The sequence below is a fragment of the Bidens hawaiensis genome, unplaced genomic scaffold, assembly GCF_021521415.1.
Source record: "Bidens hawaiensis isolate Kalapana, Puna unplaced genomic scaffold, B.hawaiensis_p1.1 tig00003961_1, whole genome shotgun sequence".
NCBI classification, from domain to species: Eukaryota; Viridiplantae; Streptophyta; class Magnoliopsida; order Asterales; family Asteraceae; genus Bidens; species Bidens hawaiensis.
Genome location: NW_027491228.1, coordinates 1,864,853 through 1,886,045, shown reverse-complemented (window position 1 = coordinate 1,886,045; position 21,193 = coordinate 1,864,853). Strand labels below are relative to the sequence as shown.

The 21,193-nt window shown below is 36.8% G+C and overlaps 1 protein-coding gene and 1 pseudogene across 1 annotated transcript; both read left to right on the top strand.

Annotated features, from left to right (window-relative positions):
• The first annotated feature begins 2,958 nt into the window (after positions 1-2,958).
• LOC143624747 (kiwellin-1 pseudogene) lies at positions 2,959-3,592 on the top strand (annotated as a pseudogene).
• Positions 3,593-8,137: 4,545 nt separating this feature from the next.
• On the top strand, positions 8,138-20,991 carry LOC143624797 (uncharacterized). The gene is made up of 14 exons (XM_077095330.1): positions 8,138-8,383; positions 15,721-15,882; positions 15,978-16,043; positions 16,122-16,265; positions 16,353-16,466; positions 16,656-16,757; positions 16,833-17,018; positions 17,098-17,187; positions 17,262-17,396; positions 17,466-17,588; positions 18,250-18,335; positions 18,410-19,022; positions 19,752-19,829; positions 19,918-20,991. Exons 1-14 carry the CDS (start codon positions 8,138-8,140, stop codon positions 20,929-20,931), a joined length of 3,159 nt encoding a protein of 1,052 aa, XP_076951445.1. The 3' UTR covers positions 20,932-20,991.
• The last annotated feature ends 202 nt before the right edge of the window (positions 20,992-21,193 follow it).

The following is a 21,193-nucleotide window of genomic DNA, read 5'->3' as shown; positions in this document are numbered from 1 at the left end:
ATAGACCCTGGCATTCCTTCTAGAAGTTCCTAATCATTACATAATGAAATACAAAATAATACACGTGTTGAGTCCTCGAGCAAGGTAACAATCTTGCTCGAGCAAACTCACCATGCTATGTATGCTCAATGAGTGTCCTCGAGCATAATTTACTTAGAATATCTTCAGTGAAGATATTCCCTTCCAACAGACTTCATCCTTCTTAATTTGTCCATGCTTTGCTCGAACTAGTCCATCGAGCAAGCTCATTCTTCTTGATGTCTTCAGTTATACTTATTTAGCAATCTTTAGCATGCTCGGATGTAAATCTTGCTCGGGAACTGAACTGTGCTCGAAGTCCTTGCTTTGATCACGTGACATCTTCTTATTGCATCCGTGTTTGTCCCCATGTGCTCGATCATCCTCTACTCGTAACACTTGGTTAAAACTTGTATGATCAAATTGTTTGCTCGATTGGCAATCCATGCTCGATAGAAGAATACTCTTGCTCGTTGAAGTGTAGCTTGCTCGAAGTCTTAACACTTAGAAGAATCAACCATTTAAGGTTCTGAAGACCTTGCTCGAAGTAGTAAAACCATACTCGATCGTCTAGGCTTTCTCGAAGTCCATACTTAGCCATTTTCTAATGAGGTTGAGAAGATTCCAATCTTCCTTATCATAAATCCGACCCAACAATTATTAAAAGGTTCAATATCATTCATGCCAATTTGAAGATTTTTCTAACCAAATTTAGCCATTATCTCAAAAGAATCCTCAAACTTATAAATATTCAAACTGATCCCTAGCTAACATTTAAATCATGATATTATACTGTTTTATTTATTTTGTAAATTAAGATCTTATTGTATCTCCCCAACCATAGGTCCATAACCATTACTAGAAATTGGTCGACTCTTTCGAGTTTTTTACTAAAATGGGGAGTATGGAAAAATTATTTACCAAACTAGGTGAAATGAAAAATATTTACCAAATTAGGTTTTTAGTTGTTTCTGTTATTTTTTATTTGTCTTTTATGGGTCCCACAACTGCTAATCACCTTCCCCAAAAGCCCACTCTCCCCTGCCAGAGTCGAGATCGCCGGATTTCCGGTCAGACTTAAATCAATTTCGCCGGTCGCCGTCCATGGCCGTCATTTTATCTATCCTCCTCCCTCTTGTCGGTTTTCTGGTCAGATTATAACATATCCGTGCTTTTCCGCTCTCATCAAATCTGTAGCGCCACTCACCGATCTCCGACAGTTCAGGTCGGCCTCTGAAACGGAAGCTTCGCCATCTGAACTATGAAACCTCTTTGCCGCCATCAATCTTACACCTCGTCTCCGCCATCGATTTTTCCAATGTGATCGGATTTAAAACTACCTTCACCGTCTCGCCACCATCTATTTTCCGGTGGTCTGAATCATCATCGCCGCCAAGAACACACCAGGTACAGCTGGCAATGAAAACGATTCTTGCTGGCTTTCTGTTTAACCCCACCACTGCGGCACCGCCGGAGTTTTTAAATCAACCCCAATTTTGTATCTTGCTTCAAATAATTCAGCCGGAGTGAAACCAAGGATACAATTATTATTTCTTCATAATTGTTGAAACAAATAAAACAACTGGAAGATGTGTTTGATGATGAACCAGTTAGCTGTGAGTGAAGGCTATTTTATTTATTTATAATTAATTAAAATTAAATGAGTCCCTACTTTGGTATATTTTGATAAATAAATTTTTCCCACACCCTAGTTTGGTAAAAAAAACTCCGACTCTTCCAACGTACATATTTCCAACAAAAATTGGTTTGTTGAAAATGCTTCTGGGAAATAGTTTCCTATGTATTCTTTTCCCACATATTTCCACCAAAAATATGTAGTAGGGACTAGGGAGCTTCTAATACATACAGTTAAATTGTTTTAGTTTCCTTTTCTTAAATATATATAACTGAAATCTTTAAAAGCTTTATGGTTGCTTCTCACATTCTTTCAAGCCACCAGATTGTTTTATTTGTAAACGGAGGCCTTTTATGCATTTGACCTGAATTCACGGGTATGGGTCTCACCAAACCTAGATAACATTCAAACAGGTTATAACATCTCATTAAATTAAAAATATTAGATATGAAAATAATATAAAATAGGGATATACTAAAAATTAATATTCATTCAAAAAAAAGATACTATTTATAATTAAAAAACAACTTTAGTAAAAAATAAAGAAATAAACGGGTCATGGGTCTCATCAAACCCAGAGAGCTTTTAAACTGGGTTATAGCGTCTCATTTATTTGTGACACCCTTTTATCATCAAACCTAAGTATATTATTAACTTATTTATAATAAATAAATTTAAAATCCAAAGATATATAAATATTATAAACGAATAATGTAAAACAACTAGCTAGTACTTTGTATATGTTTTCTACTTGTTATTATTATTGTTATTTGTATTATCACTTAAAACAAAATATATAGTAAATAGTTTTTTTTTAATGTTTTTATTTCCTACGTACGTATTACCAATGAATTGTTTTTTTTTTTAGTTTTTATTTTCCCAAGCTATATTTGGCAATTATTGTGTTTATCTGATCCGCTATATTTTGCAATTCTTGTGTTTATACTTATGCTTTTATCACAACCAGATCGTGCCCATCAGGTAAATATAAGCTTGCCATCGATCTCTGGAGCATTCCTATGTCATGCTTTTATAATTTATTATAGTAGTCAGACAATTGAACTTTGAAAAACAACTTTCATACAAGACAAGATAAAATTATACCAACTCCATACTAGACAACTTTCTAGTCTATTTTTAGATTACTTGACACGTCAATCACGGCATTCATCATTACTTTATTATTCTAAAGAAGTGGGAAACAAAAAGTTTCAATTGTCTCTATATAGAGTTCAAGTAAAAAAAAAGTTTGACTGCAAACTAGCCTTGTTGCTTAGCCAATCCCTATAAAACCACAGTTACCTTGCCTTGCTAGATATCAAACACCGCTGGAAAAGAGACCACAAATTAAAAGAGAGAATGAAGAGATTCAACTTTATTCTTTTACTCGTTCTCTTGATAGCAACTTATTCTAATCAAATCAGCGCTCAAACTTGCAAACCGAGTGGCCGTATCCGGGGAAGAAAACCACCTCCTGGACAATGCAACAAAGAGAATGACTCGGATTGTTGTGTCCAAGGTAAGTTCTATACCACATATACATGCTCTCCTACAGTGACAGGTGCTACTAAAGCAAAACTTACCATAAACAGCTTCCGAAAAGGAGGTGATGGTGGGGGCCCTTCGGAGTGTGACAACCAATACCACTCTGATGACACTCCGGTTGTGGCACTATCAACCGGATGGTACAAGGGAGGGGATAGGTGCCATAAGTTTATTACCATTAACGGAAATGGGAGGAGCGTGAAGGCTAAGGTTGTGGATGAGTGTGACTCTACTATGGGTTGTGATGCTGATCATGACTATCAACCACCTTGCCCTAATAATATTGTTGACGCTTCCAAAGCTGTGTGGAAAGCGTTAGGGGTCTCGAAAGATAATTGGGGAAATTTGGATATCACTTGGTCAGAGTAATAATACTCTCCTAAAAATGTCAAAAAGTTATTATGGCCTTTATTTCTAGGTGAATAAATGTACCGCATGAATCTATACATGTTCAAATCAGTGATCTATAATATGAGTTCTTTTATGTTTGAATTATTGAATTGTTGATGTTACTCACACATGACTCAGTAAAGCATCTTCATCTACCAAAGAAGTGCCTTATCACACAACACATTTGGATCATTGGCAAAGCTTGGACGAAAATACCGGGGGTTGTCTCCACTAACCTTCACCTATGATTAGCACGGCTATGAGAACCTACAATGAGTTATTATTTGTCACTTGAAGTATTGTCACCTTCTTCTTGTGGTAATGCAATGAAGAAACTTACATGGAAATCATGATTTAAGAGAACCAAATAAGAAAAACCATTTACAATTAAAAGGTTTTCATAAACAAAGTATCGCTATCAATCATTTATGATTGTTTGTGATAGATTTACATCTTGTTTACATGGGTAATCTCAAGAAAAACTAGGGCAAAAGATTGTATGCGAGTAATGATAGGTGACATCGTGATGGTTGGAATGAGGTAAGGATTCAGACTGAGAGAACAATTTATATGCATTACATGTTGAGAGCTTGTGCTGCACTCAGTGAGTAATTAGGGTAATCATTTGTCATTTAATAGACGGAGGGCCTTTGAGATATATATAATGTTTGTGTTGGGAATTAAAGAGAAACTAAGTGACTTAGTCAAAAAAGAAGAAAATGAAAGAAACAAAAAAAAGTTGAATAAAAGTTATTCTAACTCCTTAAATTTGTGATTCATGAACCATGATAGTTAGCAATTAGCTTACAAATGAGTGATTCTAACATATTAACCCAGTGTTTGGAAAAAAGTAGGAGTGTTGGGTGTGGAACCCGGTAGTGGAGTTGAAGCATGTTGGAGTAATCTAAGAGGGAGAGGCAATAACAGGGTCGACCCAATAGTACGGAAAACTAAAGCCCAGCTTTAGACCCCTACAATTTTGAGACCCATTTTTTAAAAAAACTTTATACCTTAACGTTCATATTAATATTTAGTTTGTTGTTTTAACAAGTTACCGATGTGTAGTCTAGTGGTATGCTTGCTGCTTTTTTTTTCTATGGAGGCATGCGTTCGAATCTTACTTTCTTAGTGGACATCCAATTTATCTTTCTTATCCTCTTCATAAACAATTTTCCTTATTTTTTTGTTCTTATTATTATTTTCTTTTTTATGATATGCATCATCGACTCTCACAACTCATAACCAACAGACATTTACGAGTCAAGGTTTCAAAAGTTTGATTGTTTTAATCCATCTTTCACAAATCAAGGTTTCATTTCCATGATTCAAGATTCTGCTTACTTGATTATTGGCGTATTTTTTCTCATTCGTTAGATCTACTAAGTTATTTATCTTGTAGTTGTCGATTTTCAGTCGGAGTAGCTAAAATGTCCCGTATAAAATCTTATTACTTGATTTTACCATATTTTCGACGTGTTATGATCGTAAGCAAAAAAATATAAATTTTGGAAAAAAGGACCCATATATTTTAATTCGCTTTAGGCCACGAAAAAGGTTGGGCCGCCACTAGGCAATAACGGGAGTGTGGGTTAGGCAAGAGAAATGCTTGGTGATACTGTATGGAAGGAGGCTGTAGCATTGGGCATGTGCCCCAAGGGAATCAGGTTCTAGGTGGGATGGGAGGGATAAGTTGAGCTCTTTTTCTTTGACGTAGTCGTTGAGTGTCTTTTGTATCTCTAGGATCTTGGATCTTACCAAATCAGGTGATATGATAACTCCGGAAAACGTGGTCACATCTGCAACGTAACGACCACGTCCAGAGGTGTGAAACTAGCAAGTATGAAGCTAGCGGGTGGTCCATAGCTTTCCGTTAGGGTGTGAGAAAGGACAAGCCAAAAGTTTAGATTAGTCAGAGCATTCTTAGACCGTTGCCTATAATATTGTGAGTGCGTTTTGTAAATTATATGATATGCTTATGAGTTGTTGTGAGTAGAGAGGAGATAATATGTTATGTGGGAAATTAAATTTGGGGTTACACTGTTCACACTATATAATTTTTTAATATTTTATGAAAATGAAAAGATAATGATAAAGGTATAAAAAATATTATTTAATTGAAAAGAAGAGAAAAATAGGTTGTGAATGTTATGTGAATGATGTTAATGTTGAAAGATGCATGATTAGATATCCATATCAACGTAGAACTTGCCACCTGGGAAGCCTTTAGACATGTGTCTGCTAAGAGGAAACGTCATTAGCTCGCCACATGACAGGGGATATCTTGTTACTACCTTTCGGCCAAGTAATTAATATAGTGTGTTGAAAGTAACTAGGTAGCAGTGAATGAATATAAACCTGATTGTTGGGGTTGAATTATAGCGATTAAATGGTCTTTAATGGTATTTAATGAGTTTACTATTCACGCTTTATTTTGGTGTTTGGCGCTGCTTAGGGGTGTTCTAGAAAAGCCGAAAACTGAATCGCATCCGTAACCAAAAAGCCCGAATTCGATTTGTAGACCTGGTTTTTTTTATGTGATTTGTTCAGCTCATTCGGTTTAACCGAATTAATCAATTAAAATGCTGACTACATTTTTGGCCCAATATTCTTTAACCCCATGTCTACTATGTAGTCCAATAGTCCATATCCATATTTCTATTTTTCATTTGGGATGGTTATTATATGGTTAACTGGTTGTATGCTTAAGGTTATTTGACGGTTCTTCAGTTTTGATATTTTATTATGGTCTTTAACGTTTGGTTTTAGAATGTATATGTTGGATTTGCTTGAATATTTTCATTTAGTACGGAACCCAAACGACTGTTTGAATCCTAAACACAAAAAAAAAATTGTTATTTGGGATGAATTCAATTAGTATGGTTTGAATTCATTGCTCGATTTTAACCAGAACTAACCGAGTTGAATTTGGATATATTACGGTTTGATTATCCCCTTTCCGAATTCGGTTAGGTTCGATTTTCGATTAGGGTTTAAAAGAAGCTCATAAACGAACAAATATAATATACCGATAGTCAAACCGATGAACACCCCTAGCGCTGCTTGATTTGCCTAGGGTCTAGTTTAAATAATGCTTGGAAGGAAAGGAGGTATGCGCTAGGATCCTTGGGACTTGTTATGATTGGGAAAAATGGACGAATGGTTGATATCCGGATCATCATATATGGAGTGTAGTGTTTACAAGTCGAGTGACAGTGGTTCTAGACTCCTAGAGAGAGTTCAGATGTTGGGGTGTGCGATCCATCCAGATCCATCACTCGTCATCAGTGGCAAGGTTTCCGGTTTACATTAGGAAAAAGTAGCGATTCGAACAACCACACAATTGTCAACCCCAACACCGTATAAGCTCGTTTTATGAATATTTAACTTCAATCAAGATGTTAAGTACAAACAATTCTTAACCCTTCATCTTTTATGAGTGGGATTGACTCCCTCACATAGGTCTTATGTTAAGTACCTCGTATCAGGTTCTATCTATGGGACCTTCACGATCAATTTATATTTCTTTTGAAAAAACTTAACACGTCTGTGACTGACTCGAATAAGTATCTTGAAAATGAGTACAAGTGAGTTAATTAAAAAAAATGACCCCAATTAACAGAACCAATTCCAACTATTATGTTTCGGATTTAACACTTAACCAAACCGAAATAACCGAAACCGAGCCGATTTCAATTTCACCCGAGGCTGCCACTTTTACTCGAAACCCAACCCGAAAAAACCCGAACCCGATCTAACCCGACCCGAAAAACCCAAACCCAAGAAAAGACTAACCCGAACCCGAACCGAAGTAATTCGGGCTGGTTCTCGGGTTTGATTTATAAGTTTCGGGTCAACCCGAAAAACCCAAATAAACTTTTAGTTTTGAAATTAAATATATTTTTAGGTATACTAGGCTTAGTTAGTCACTAAGGTTATTAGAATATGAGCCTAATCAACTGTTGTCCTTCCAACTATTATGGATCGATTGTTTATTGTTAATTTATGTTTTCCGTTTTATTACTAATAACAACCGTAATCGAACAATCAAATCACGTCTGATTGAAAACTATTATTATGGTTCGAGTTAGTTATTTAGTTTTACTCTTCTTTTGAATTGTTTTATGACTTTATCAAGTTATGTTGGTTTATTATTTGATTATTTGCGTTACGAGCAAAGAAGAATATGCTATTTTAATTTTATCATTGAAGTTTTTTAATTTTCTTTTGTTTTTTCTTTTATTTTATAGGATACTCGAAACCCGAAAACCCAAACCCGAACTTGAAAAACCCGTGAAAGGTTTGGGTTGAATTTCGGGTTAAAATTTAAAACTTTGAAACCCGAAGAACCCCGACCCGAAACACCCGAAAACTGAAGAACACCCAATACATGTTAGCGTGCGATCCACTAATCCTGGATATCCACTTTTCCCTCCGACCGCCTTCCGTTTCAAAATCCCCAAATCCCAATTAATAATAATAATATAAAAGCCACCATACTCACAACTACAACTCTTAACACTTTACACACCAATCGATCCATAATCGGCGATGAGATTCTTCGGCAAAGGATCTTCCGATGACTCACCGTCAACACCTGCTGCTGCTTCTTCATCCACCGCCGCCGCCGTAACCTCCGGTCCGGCGAGACCTATCCGCCTGGTGTACTGTGACGACAAAGGCAAGTTCCAGATGGATCCGGAAGCGGTTTCCGTTCTGCAGCTTGTTAAACAGCCTGTCGGCATCGTTTCGGTCTGCGGCCGTGCTCGCCAGGGCAAGAGTTTTATACTGAATCAGGTAGTTTTTGCAGAAATGACCTAGGGTTTATTAATTTGACTGTGGAGCTAGGGTTTTTGGTGTGATCATTGCGTATGGAATTGTTTAGTTTGAGTGCATTGCTATGAATTGTGGAGAAAATTGTGAATTTATAGCACACTTGTCATTTTGAATTTAGGTTTGAGGCAAAATCAGTATGCGGCTTAGGTTGTTAGTGGCATAGGTTGGTTGGAATGCAATGATAATTTAGGCTTTTTTAAATATTGTTCTACACGGGTTGAACAACTTAAATTCTGTAACTGATATTTTGATATTTTTATGAATAAAAGAATGATAAATAAAGTTGAGTATCACATTAAATAAGTACAAAGTTAAATTACAACTATAATTCACAAACATACAAATTAATCATAAATCTCTAAATATTTCTTTCGATACTATTTTAGATGATACACTAAAAATATGGTAACAACTTAAGTAAAATTGTATTATGAGAAAATGCATAATCGGAAGAATGTGCAGTAAAGAGAATCGATAAGGTTTTGATCGACAATATATGGATAGAAAGAAAGAGATTACGGCTACAATGGGAAAAGAAGACGGACCGAGTTCAGTTAAAGATCCACGTGTTTTTAACAATGAACCCGAGTAAGTTTTAGGCACTAAAATGATTCATATATCAGTAAACGTTTACACACACACACACACACACACATATAAATGATATAATTCATATTAGACAAGTTAAGTAACGAAAATTGTTAATTTATAAAAATCTTTTATAAACAAACCTAACTTTAAATTATATATATATATATATATATATATATATATATATATAAATATGTGTGTGTGTGTATAAATATATATATATATATATATGTTTTGTAAAAGCAATTATAGAAATCATTAAACAAAAAATATATAAGAACAACTAGAAAGAATGCACCAGAAAATGACACGTGCCAATAGAAACCTTTGTTTATTATATAGTATAGATACGCGCATGTAATAGTTCACGGTGCCTTTATTTCTCATATAGATATATGTTAGGATCGGAGTCACACACAAACACGAATACAAAAGTAAAACCGAAAGAATAAACGAAAGAGACACAAGGATTTAAGTGGTTCGGTCACGGTGTATGACCTACGTCCACTGTCGATAACTGGGGTTTTCTTATTATTGAGTGATACCAACTTACAAGTACAGGAGAGAATATATAGACTAGACAATTAGGGTTTAACCCTTTAACTAAACTGGGCCTGATTAGAGCTTTTGGGCTTGGCCAAAACTCAAACAGCTTAATCTCCTAATTCTGTCTATTCGTCTAAACCGGACCCGACCCATGATGGATCGGAGACCACAACATAACAATCTCCCACTTGGGCTTCGAGACATCTTCTCTAAACCACCACTTGGATGCGTCAAACATTTCAATCTGCTCCCATTTGGAGACGTAAAATGTCTTCACCTGCATTGCCTTGTACATGTAAAATAAAACCCATCTGGTTTTGCACCTCCTAGTTACCCTTCGCCTTCTCAACATTATTCCTGAAGGCCTGCTGAAGCTCTGCACAGCTTCAGCTTATCCAGCATCACCGGCTTGGTGAACATATCTGCTGGATTCTTAGCACCTGAGATATTTTTTAAACTGAAAACACCATCACTGATCAAATCTCTGACAAAGTGATATCTCCTCCCGATGTGCTTAGTCTTCGAATGATAGACTGGATTCTTCGCAAGTTTCACTGCACTCTCATTGTCACAATATAAGAAGAACTCTGCCTGTTTCTTTCCCAACTCTTCAAGAAAAGTTCTCAACCATACTAATTCTTTACTTGCTTCAGCTGCTGCCATATATTCTGCCTCAGTGGTTGATAAAGCAACACTTTTCTGAAGTCTGGACATCCAACATACTGCTGTTCCCCCAACTGTGAAAACATAACCAGTAGTGCTTTTAAACGTCTTCTTACATCCACCCAGATTAGCATCTGAATAACCCCTAAGAATTGTATCCTTCCCCTTAAAACATAACCCCAAACTGGAAGTACCCTTTAAGTATCTGAGTAACCATTTCACCGCTTCCCAATGTTCCTTTCCCGGATCCGACATAAAACGACTAACTACCCCGACAGCATAAGCAATGTCTGGCCATGTACAAACCATGGCGTACATGAGACTGCCAACAGCAGATGCATACGGAACTTTAGCCATCTCTGTTCTTTCTTCCTCTGTTCTGGGAGACTGGTCTTTGGTAAGTTTGAAATGACTTCCCAAAGGTGTGTTTCTCGGTTTAGTCTTCTCATCATTCATCCTGAATCTTTCTAACACTTTCCCTATGTATTTCTCTTGGGATAGTGTTATGGAGCCATCTTTCTTTCTGGATATACTCATCCCCAAAATCTGTTTGGCTGGACCAAGATCTTTCATCTCAAATTCATCAGACAACTGTTTCTTCAACTTGCGAATCTCCTTCATATCAGATCCTGCAATTAACATATCATCTACATAAAGAAGTAGAATGATATATGAGCCTTTAAACTTCTTTAAGTAGCAGCAATGGTCGCCCTCGCATTTCTTGTACCCAGTTCTCACCATAAAATCATCAAACTTTAGGTACCATTGCCTAGGTGCCTGCTTCAGACCATACAAGCTTTTCTTCAATTTGCAGACCCATTTTTCTTTCCCGGCAACCTGAAATCCCTCAGGTTGTGCCATATAGATCTCCTCGTCAAGATCACCATGTAAAAATGCTGTCTTAACATCTAATTGCTCTAGATGTAAATTTTCTGCAGCAACAATACTTAAGATCAATCTGATGGTGGTCATCTTCACAACTGGAGAGAATATTTCATTATAATCAATTCCCTTCTTTTGCTGGAAACCCTTGACCACTAAACGAGCTTTGTATCGTTTAGACCCATCATGTTCTTCCTTGACTCTATAGACCCATTTATTCTGTAGAACTCTTTTATCTGGTGGAAACTTGGTTAAAACCCATGTCTGGTTTTTACAAGAGTTCATCTCCTCCTTCATAGCATGCTCCCACTGGAGCGAATCTTTCAACTTAAGTGCTTCATAATAACTCTCTGGCTCACCATTTTCAGTTAAAAGGAGATAATTAACTGAAGGTTTGTAACGTACCGGCTGTTTAGAAACTCTGGTGGACCTCCTAACCCAGTGCTGAGGCGGGTCAGGTTCTTGTGGAGACTGTTCATCCTCAGACTCTGAACTCCCACTGTCCGAGACTCCCTCTGACTCTTCATTTCCACCAATATCATCATCTTCAAATTCAGGAACTATGGTTTCTTCAGTTTCTGTCTCGGGTTCGGTAGCTGACTCAACTGTCTTTTTCTGAGCATCAATTTCATATTCAACCTGCTCTTTCTGAACCCTTGATTTTGAAGTGTTTCTATCTTTGTATAACTCAGCCTCATTAAAAGTTGCATGCTTGCTTCTGACTACTTTTCTGCTTTCTAAATCCCAAAGCCTGTAGCCCATTTCGTTTGACCCATATCCAATGAAAACATATTTTTTAGCTTTAGCATCAAGCTTGTCATTTTTCACTAGATCATAAGCGCTACACCCAAAGACTTTCAAATGCTTATAATCTGCAGCTTTACCTTTCCACTCTTCTTCTAGTGTCTTGAAACCCAGCGGTACTGACAATCCCCGGTTAATTAAATAAGCTGCAGTGTTAACTGCATCTGCCCAGAACGTCTTTGGAAGCCCGGCATTAAGTCTCATACTTCTTGCCCTTTCATTTAACGTCCTGTTCATTCGTTCTGCCACTCCATTTTGTTGAGTAGTGCCAGGGACTGTAAAGATCATCCGAATACCGTACTCTTCACAATAATCACGGAATTCTTTGCTAACGTATTCACCACCGTTATCCGACTTCAAGCATTTCACCTTCAAATCAGTTTCCAATTCAACAGCAGTTTTCCATTTCTTAAAAGTATCAAAAACATCAGATTTATTTTTAAGAAAGTAAACCCATACCTTGCGTGTCGAATCATCAATGAAGGTGACATAATAGTGCGATCCTCCCAAAGAAGAGACTGAAGTTGGTCCATAGACATCAGAGTGAATAAGCTCCAATTTCTGAGCTTTCGGTTGTTTTCCGGTCTTCACAAAAGATACTTTCTTCTTTTTACCGAAAACACATGGTTCACAAAATTCAGATTCAACCTTCTTCAGTTCTGGAATTTTTCCTCTAGCAACGAGCATTTTCATCCCTTTTTCACTCATGTGGCCGAGTCGTTGGTGCCACAAACTAGACTGACTCGGTCCACTAGTCACTGCATTTACCCCATCAGCTGGAATTTCAACCATGTATAAAGTGCCCTTCTTTTTACCTCTGGCGATCACAAGATTCCCTTTCACAACTTTCCATTGACCCCCACCAAACATAACATCATATCCTTGGTCATCTAACTGCCCAACAGAAATTAGCTTTCTTCTAAGGCTAGGAACGACCCGAACATCCTTTAGAGTCCATGAGGTGCCCAATGAAGTTTTTAGTTCAATATCCCCCATCCCCGTGATATCAACAGCATGATTATTAGCCAAACGAACTTTACCAAAATTACTTGTTCGGAGATTCTTCATCTTCTTCGTGCTATAAGTGGCATGAAAAGATGCACCAGAATCCATAATCCATGAATCTGTTGATTCTTCAACACAGCAGATAAGAGTCTCTTCTGAACCTTCTGAATCATCTGAACCGGTGGCCAGATTAACTTCCTTCTTAGATTCTTTCTTTTCTTTTGAAATTGAGGGGTTAGGGCATTGGTTTCTGAAATGCCCCATTTCTTTGCAATTCCAACACTCAATGTCTTTTTTGGGCTTTGACTGACTTCTTCTTCTAGACTTTGACCTACCCCTGCCATTACCTTTCTCTCTTCTCCTACCTCTCCCTTCGGTGCTCAATATAGAACTAGATGTCTCACCAGAATTCCTTCTTCTTATGTCCTCCCCTAAAATCAAATCCCGGACTCCTTCAAAAGTAAGCTTAGTATTCCCAGAAGAACTACTAACTGCAGTAACAGTCCCTGACCAACTTTCGGGTAACGAGGATAACAAGAGTAACGCTTGAACTTCATCATCAAACTTGATATCAACAGAAGACAAACGAGAAATAATAGTGTTGAAGTCATTAACATGAGAGGTAACAGATGCCCCTTCCTTCATTCTGGTGTTAACTAGCTGTCTAATCAGAAATACCTTTTTGATGCAGAAGGCTTTTCATACATATTTGACAAGGCTTTCATAAGACCATACGTGGTAGTTTCATTTACAATATTGAATGCCACATTCTTAGCTAGTGAGAGTCTAATAACAGCTATGGCTTTTCTGTCAAGTACCTTCCACTCATCATCTTTCATACTTTCCGGTTTCCTCTCTTCTAGTGCTTCCATTAAGTCTTTCTGACATAGCAAATCCTCAATTTGCATTTTCCACCATCCAAAATCCTGACCATCAAACTTCTCAATCTTGATCTTTCCGTCCTCAGCCATTATCCAAACTGAGTTTTGATTACAGCAAACAACCAAACTACCCAAGGAATAAAAGGACTGGAAACTGATCAGAAAAAACGAACCAGCAGCTGCGGAACCCTAATCAGCGGCGGCGGACTGTAGCAGCGGCGCGGTACTGTAGCGGCGGCGGCGGTACTGTAGCAGCGGCGGTACTGTAGCAGCGGCAGCGGAGCAGCGGCGGCGGAACTATGTGTATAATCGAGAACCAGGCTCTGATGCCAATTGTTAGGATCGGAGTCACACACAAACACGAATACAAAAGTAAAACCGAAAGAATAAACGAAAGAGACACAAGGATTTAAGTGGTTCGGTCACGGTGTATGACCTACGTCCACTGTCGATAACTGGGGTTTTCTTATTATTGAGTGATACCAACTTACAAGTACAGGAGAGAATATATAGACTAGACAATTAGGGTTTAACCCTTTAACTAAACTGGGCCTAATTAGAGCTTTTGGGCTTGGCCAAAACTCAAACAGCTTAATCTCCTAATTCTGTCTATTCGTCTAAACCGGACCCGACCCATGATGGATCGGAGACCACAACATAACAATATAAATCAGTTATCTTTAATTGGATGAGGCTCATTAATCTCGATGTTTGTGTTTGTTTGTGAGTGTTAGTGATTGTGAAGCTAGGGTTTTAGGTGGAATCATTGCTTATGAAATTGTTTAGTTTGAGTACATTAGGAAATTGTTAACTTATAGCATGATTTTTGTGTAAAATGTAGTTATGTAAGAATATAGAATAATATAGTTGCAAATCAGTTATGTAAATTGTTATAGTTTCTTGCTTTTATGCATATTTAAATGTATGAGGTCATAGCTCATAAATGTGAAGTCTGTCTTCGTGTTTCAGATGTTAATCTTGGTGTAATGTTTCATGTTGAGGAAACGGTTGCATGAAAGACTGAAATCACAAATTATTAGTGAGAGGTGATATAGCTAAACATGTCTAAGATTGTGTTAATGATTGTGAAGCTAGGGTTTTAGGTGTGATCATTGCTTGTGGAATTATTAGTTTTGAGTACACATTGCCATGATTTGCTCCAATTCAGGATTGTGGAGAAAATTTTTAAATTATATAAGAATTTAAAATAATTCATGGCACCTTGTTTGCTTATATAATTGCAATCAGTTATGTATAACCGCACCAGTTCTAGCTTTTCTGCAGGTTTAAATGTATGAGGCCATAAATGTCATGTTTGTGTGTCAAATGTTAATCTTGGTGTAAAGTTTCAGTTGGAATAAAAGGTTGCGTGGAATCACAAATTATTGTATGAATAAATGTATACGATCAGTTAGTGTGAAACTTTGAAGTCTTTCTCCCTTTCTTGTTTCTATTTGTTAACTGGTGGTTTTATGTAAAGGAAGTATTGCTTTTTCTTTTTTTTTTTTATATAATTGCAAGATAGTCATGTATAATTGTTACAATTTCTAGCTTTTCTGGAAGTAAACTGCGACCGTTATAAATGTCTGTGTTGTGTGTCAAGTGTTAAAGTTTCAGTTGGAAGAAAAGGTTGTGTGAAATTACATATTATTGTCTTAATTCGTGTATATGATCAGTTAGTGTGAAACTTTGAAGCCTTCATCCCTTTTCTGTTTCTATTCATTTGGTGGTTTTATGTAAAGGAAGTATTGTATTATATCTGGCCTGTGTAATGGACCGAATAGAAGCTAAACAAACTCTCTCTTTAAAGTTATAAACTATGAACTTTTGTTATTGCTGAAGAAGTCTAAGATTAAACATTGCAAATGTCACTGAAGTTGGTTTGTTTATTGCTCTAATAGATTTATTTTTCACTTATTGTTGTAGCTTCTTGGAAGGAGTAGCGGATTCCAGGTGGCATCAACGCATAAGCCATGTACAAAAGGGCTTTGGCTTTGGAGTACTCCTATAAAGAGAACAGCTCTTGATGGCACTGAATACAGTCTTTTACTGCTAGATACCGAAGGAATAGATGCTTATGATCAAACGGTTAGCTTTATTTATTTGTAAAGCATTTTGTTCATCCTTTTCAGGTTTCTGTGTTGCTTCATTTTTCTTGTATTCATTGTTATTATTCTTAACAGGGAACCTACAGTACACAAATCTTCTCTCTAGCTGTTCTCTTATCAAGCATGTTCATATACAACCAGGTTGATAACTTGTACTTTATTCATACTTTTTACTTGTTTCTGTTTATTGCTAATGCTTTTGTGTATTTGTTTATACAGATGGGAGGTATTGATGAGGCTGCACTTGATCGCCTTTCTCTTGTTACTGAAATGACTAAGCATATTCGTGTAAGAGCTTCTGGTGGAAAGACAACAGCTTCTGAACTTGGCCAGTTTTCCCCAATCTTTGTCTGGCTTTTACGGGTAAATGAGCAAATTCATGTGAGATTATTGTGATCTACATGAGGAGTTACCATCTTTATACATGTTTGTTTACAATGCTACTCGCAGGACTTTTATTTGGAATTAGCTGAGGACGATAGGAAAATAACACCTCGTGACTATCTAGAGCTTGCATTGAGGCCTGTTACTGGTGGTGTAAGGGATGTTGCTGCCAAGAATGAGGTTACTTATTAAACTCATTATCTGTATATACCTGTATAACTTACTATATATATGTATCATGTAGATGTATGTATGTACACACATGTATATATGGTTTATGTTCATAATTGAGATGATGTAATGGGGTCGTAGTTATTTTTTTCACATGCTTCACTATATTCTTACTATTTTATGTTTACTAATTTCTAGATTCGAGAATCGATCCGAGCTCTTTTCCCCGATAGAGATTGCTTCACTCTTGTTAGACCTTTGAACAACGAGAACGATCTCCAGCGACTTGATCAAATTCCGGTGCGTGACACATGTAATTTTTTATTACAATAATTTAATTTTACAAAGTTGTAATATTTTGTTTGTGATGTGTAGTTGGACAATATGAGGCCCGAGTTTAAATCCGGACTTGATGCCTTAACAAGGTTTGTTTTTGAAAGGACCAGGCCCAAACAGGTCGGATCTGCAGTTATGACTGGGCCCATTTTTGCTCGTATAACTCAGTTGTTTCTAGATGCTCTTAATAACGGGGCAGTGCCTACTATAACTTCTTCATGGCAGGTTTGACTTTTATTCTAAGACATTATTTTTCTTCATAAATGAGATGAAGGTTTCAACTCCCAATTTTCTTTATTTACAGAGTGTTGAAGAAGCTGAGTGTGAAAGGGCATATGATTCTGCTACTGAGCTTTACGTGTCCATCTTTGACCGCACAATACCACCTGAGGAAGTATGAATTTTATATTTTTTATTATTTTTCTTTAAAAATATAATGTTCAGACAGTTTAATATGAGTTATTGTAGGCTGCTATGAGAGAAGCTCACGAAGAAGCTGTTCAGAAGGCGGTGGCAAGTTTTAACTCCATTGCAGTGGGAGCTGGTTCTGCCAGACAAAAGTATGAAAAACGTTTACATACGTTTTTGAGAAAGGCGTTTGAGGTAATTATTCGTTGATGCTTTTGTAAGATCGTTAATTGTATGTTTTTACTGACTGTTAATTTATTGCAGGATTATAAAAGGAATGCGTTTAGGGAAGCTTACTTGCAATGCTCAAATGCCATACAGAGCATGGAAAAGGAATTAAGAAAAATGTGTCAGTCTCCTTCAACAAAGTTAGATGATGTTATGAAGGTATCATTATACTACTCTAAAAGTAACCTTTTTTATTAGTTTAGTTCAGGCCTGCAAATGAACCAAATGTTTAACGAGAAATTCATATATGTTCGTTCATTTAAACAAGAACGCAGTTTTTTGTTTATTTAAATAAACAAACGAACATGAACATATGTCTCATTCATTCATTTACGTTCTTGAATGTTTGTTTTATGTTTGCTTGTGTTTGTTCATTTTGCTTTTGTTCGTTGATCAAATTTGTTTATTACTATATTAATATTACTTAAAAATCAATTTAAGTTTCATATTTTAGAACCCTTAGTTGAATTTCAAAATGTTCAATGATAATGGTTTTTTGGACTTTAATTTGGATATTCATGCTTAATTTTTATTGGTGTATGCTTATGCTCGTTCATTTATGATCGTGAATTGTTCTTTTAGAATATTAACAAACTAACATAAATGAGTGCAAACACATTCATTTTCTTAACGAACAAACACGAACAAGAAAATTCGTTCGTGTTCGTTCGTTTGTTCAGTCAAAGTTAGATGCACGAGCGCGAACAGGCTCTGTTAATCTGTTTGGTTCATTTACAACTTACAAGTCTAGTTCAGTTATTAGCAGGATGAGAGGACATGTATTTAATTAACTTTGTGATATGCATGATTAACTGTACAGGCTCTTGATAAACTCATATCAAAGTATGAATCAACATCACATGGTCCAGAAAAATGGCGAAAGCTAACGTCATTCTTACGTCAAAGGTTTGTCTTCCACATTTAATAACTTCAATTTGCTAACAGTTCTCCATATTTTAACATTTTTTTTTAAATTGAAGTTTGGAAGGCCCAATTCTTGATCTTGTCAAGAAACAAATAGATCAAATTTCATCAGAAAAAACTTCCCTCAATCTAAAATGCCGATCAATTGAAGACAAGATGGAATTACTCAACAAACAATTAGAAGCAAATGAGAAATACAAATCTGACTACTTAAAACGATACGAAGATGCAATAAACGATAAGAACAAACTGTCACAAGATTACCTGAGTCGAATAACAAATCTTCAAAAAAACTCAAGCTCATTAGAAGAAAGATATTCAAGTTTATCAAAAACATTGGAAACCACTAAAAATGAGTCGTTGGAATGGAAACGAAAGTATGAAGTTTGTTTATCTAAACAAAAGGCGGTAGAAGACCAAGTTGGGTCTGAGGTGGCAAACTTAAAGGCCCGAAGCAGTGCTGCTGAGGCTCGATTGGCTGCTGCACGTGAACAAACGATGTCCGCGCAAGAAGAGGCTGAGGAGTGGAAACGAAAGTATGATGTGGCGGTTAGAGAAGCAAAAAGTGCACTTGAGAAAGCTGCTGCTGTTCAAGATCGGTCAAATAAACAAACACAACAACGTGAAGATGTTCTTCGAGCTGAGTTTGCTGGTACATTGGCTGATAAGGTGATATTTTCTTTCTCAATCATGTGTTCTTTTACGGTTTGTGTAACGCGTTAAAATTGGCTGATGGAAACGGGCTGAGTTGGGTTGGGTTGGGTTGAGCAGCAAAGACTTTCTGTTCTGGCGGTTTTTATGTTTTCTAAAATGTGTTAATAGGCTAAACGGACAAGCATGATCACAAGTCTCGTTTGCTTATTTATGCTCGTTTATGTTTGTTAGGTTACGTTTTTACAAGTTTGTTCATATATATATATATATACATTTTTTTAGTATCATTATAATTTAGTCTGCCTTACAAAATTAATTATCACCAACTATAAAATAATCTAGTTTTATATTTTCTAAGGGGTAACAGATTGATGCTGACGTTTACTTCTAATTGATGATTGCTCGGTTATGCTTGTTCATCTATGTTCAGTTACTTTCATTTGTTTATGTTCATCAATAATTCATTTATACTATAAACAAGCAAACATGAACACACTCGTTTTCTTAATGAACGAACACGAACAATAAAAAACTGCTCGTTCAGTTGTTCGTGTTCGATTGTATGCTCAGTTCGTTTACAATCCTAGTTGACCCATAACTGGTTAGATGGCCAGCTAAAATCTTTAACCTGACCTGTTTAAGATAAAAAACAACCCAAACTGACCCGCTTACTAGTAAATTACTGGAGACGTTTAGTTTTTTGTTTATTTTGTATTATCATTGAAGCTTAATTTGATTTTGCAGGATGCTGAATTAAAAGATAGGGCATCAAAGCTTGAACATGCTGAGCAACGTGTAACTACTTTGAACTTGCAACTGAAGGTGCGATCCTTTATAAAATTGTATTTTTTGTTTTATTTAAAAAATTCAAATGATTATATCAATTCATGTGCACTTCCTTTTTCTACAGACCGCCGAGTCAAAGATAAAGAACTATGATTCTGACATATATTCATTAAAAAGTCAACTCAAGGAGCTCGGTGAACGTTTAGAAAACGCAAACACCAAAGCTCAGTCTTATGAACGCGAAGCACGGATTCTCGAGCAAGAAAAGATTCATCTCGAGCAAAAATATCAATCTGAGTTTACACGGTTTGAAGAAGTTCAAGAACGATGCAGAAGCGCTGAAAAGGAAACTAAACGAGCAACAGAGTTAGCCGACGCTGCCCGGGCAGAAGCGGCGGCTGCCCAAAAAGAGAGAAGCAAGATTGAACGGTTAGCAGGTGAACGCCAGACTGAGATCGAACGCGCAGAGAGACGTATCGAGAACCTAGAAAGACAAACGAAAGACCTGATCGATGAGCTGGAGACGTTCCGGGCAGCTGAAATGGAAGCCGTATCTAAAGTCAAAATGTTGGAAGCGAGAGTCGGTGAACGGGAAAAAGAGATTGAAACTTTATTACAGTCAAACAACGAGCAACGGGCTAGTACGGTTCAAGTTCTTGAAACGCTTTTGGAAACCGAACGGGCAGCTCGGGCAGAGGCGAATAACCGGGCAGAAGCGCTTTCGGTTCAACTTCAATCTACTCAAGGGAAACTTGACTCACTCCAACAGCAAATGACAACGGTCCGTTTAAACGAGTCTGCTTTGGATAACAAACTGAAAACCTCTTCACATGGGAAACGGGTTCGGGTTGAAGATACATTTGGCACAGACTCGGTTCAAGATATGGATATTGATGGAGGAAGAAGGTCAAACAAAAGAACCAAGAGTACAACTAGTCCTTTGAAGTTTGTTTCTACAGAGGATAATGAAGAGAACAATAGTAACGTCAGCACCGAAGATCATACCAAGTTTACGGTTTTGAAACTTAAACAGGAGCTGACGAAACATAACTTTGGGGCTGAATTGCTTCAGTTGAAGAATCCGAACAAGAAAGAGCTCGTGGCGCTTTATGAGAGATGCGTTCTCAAGAAACAGTGACTCGGTTAGTAAGTTTGTGGAGTATGAAGTTTAGTTATGTCACGCGTGTAGAGAACTTAGGTGATATAGGGATCAAATAGTGTTATTGACGGTTTTTTTTTTTTTTTTCTATTTGTAAATGACTTTAAGAAACTTGCTTTTGTGTGGTGTTCTGGTGACTGTTTGGTTTGTTGGTTTTGGCCTTAAGGATTAAGGAGTGAACTTAAATTGTTGGGGTTTGGTTTGTCTTTTAAGTATTTATTTAAGAGTTAAGTACTTGACG

Bases quoted from the DNA above. Each gene is read 5' to 3' on its own strand.
- LOC143624797 (XM_077095330.1), top strand. From the start codon at position 8,138: ATGAGATTCTTCGGCAAAGGATCTTCCGATGACTCACCGTCAACACCT. The intron at 8,384-15,720 runs GTAGTTTTTGCA...TTATTGTTGTAG, and splicing joins AGAGTTTTATACTGAATCAG to CTTCTTGGAAGGAGTAGCGG. The intron at 19,830-19,917 runs GTGCGATCCTTT...CTTTTTCTACAG, and splicing joins CTTTGAACTTGCAACTGAAG to ACCGCCGAGTCAAAGATAAA.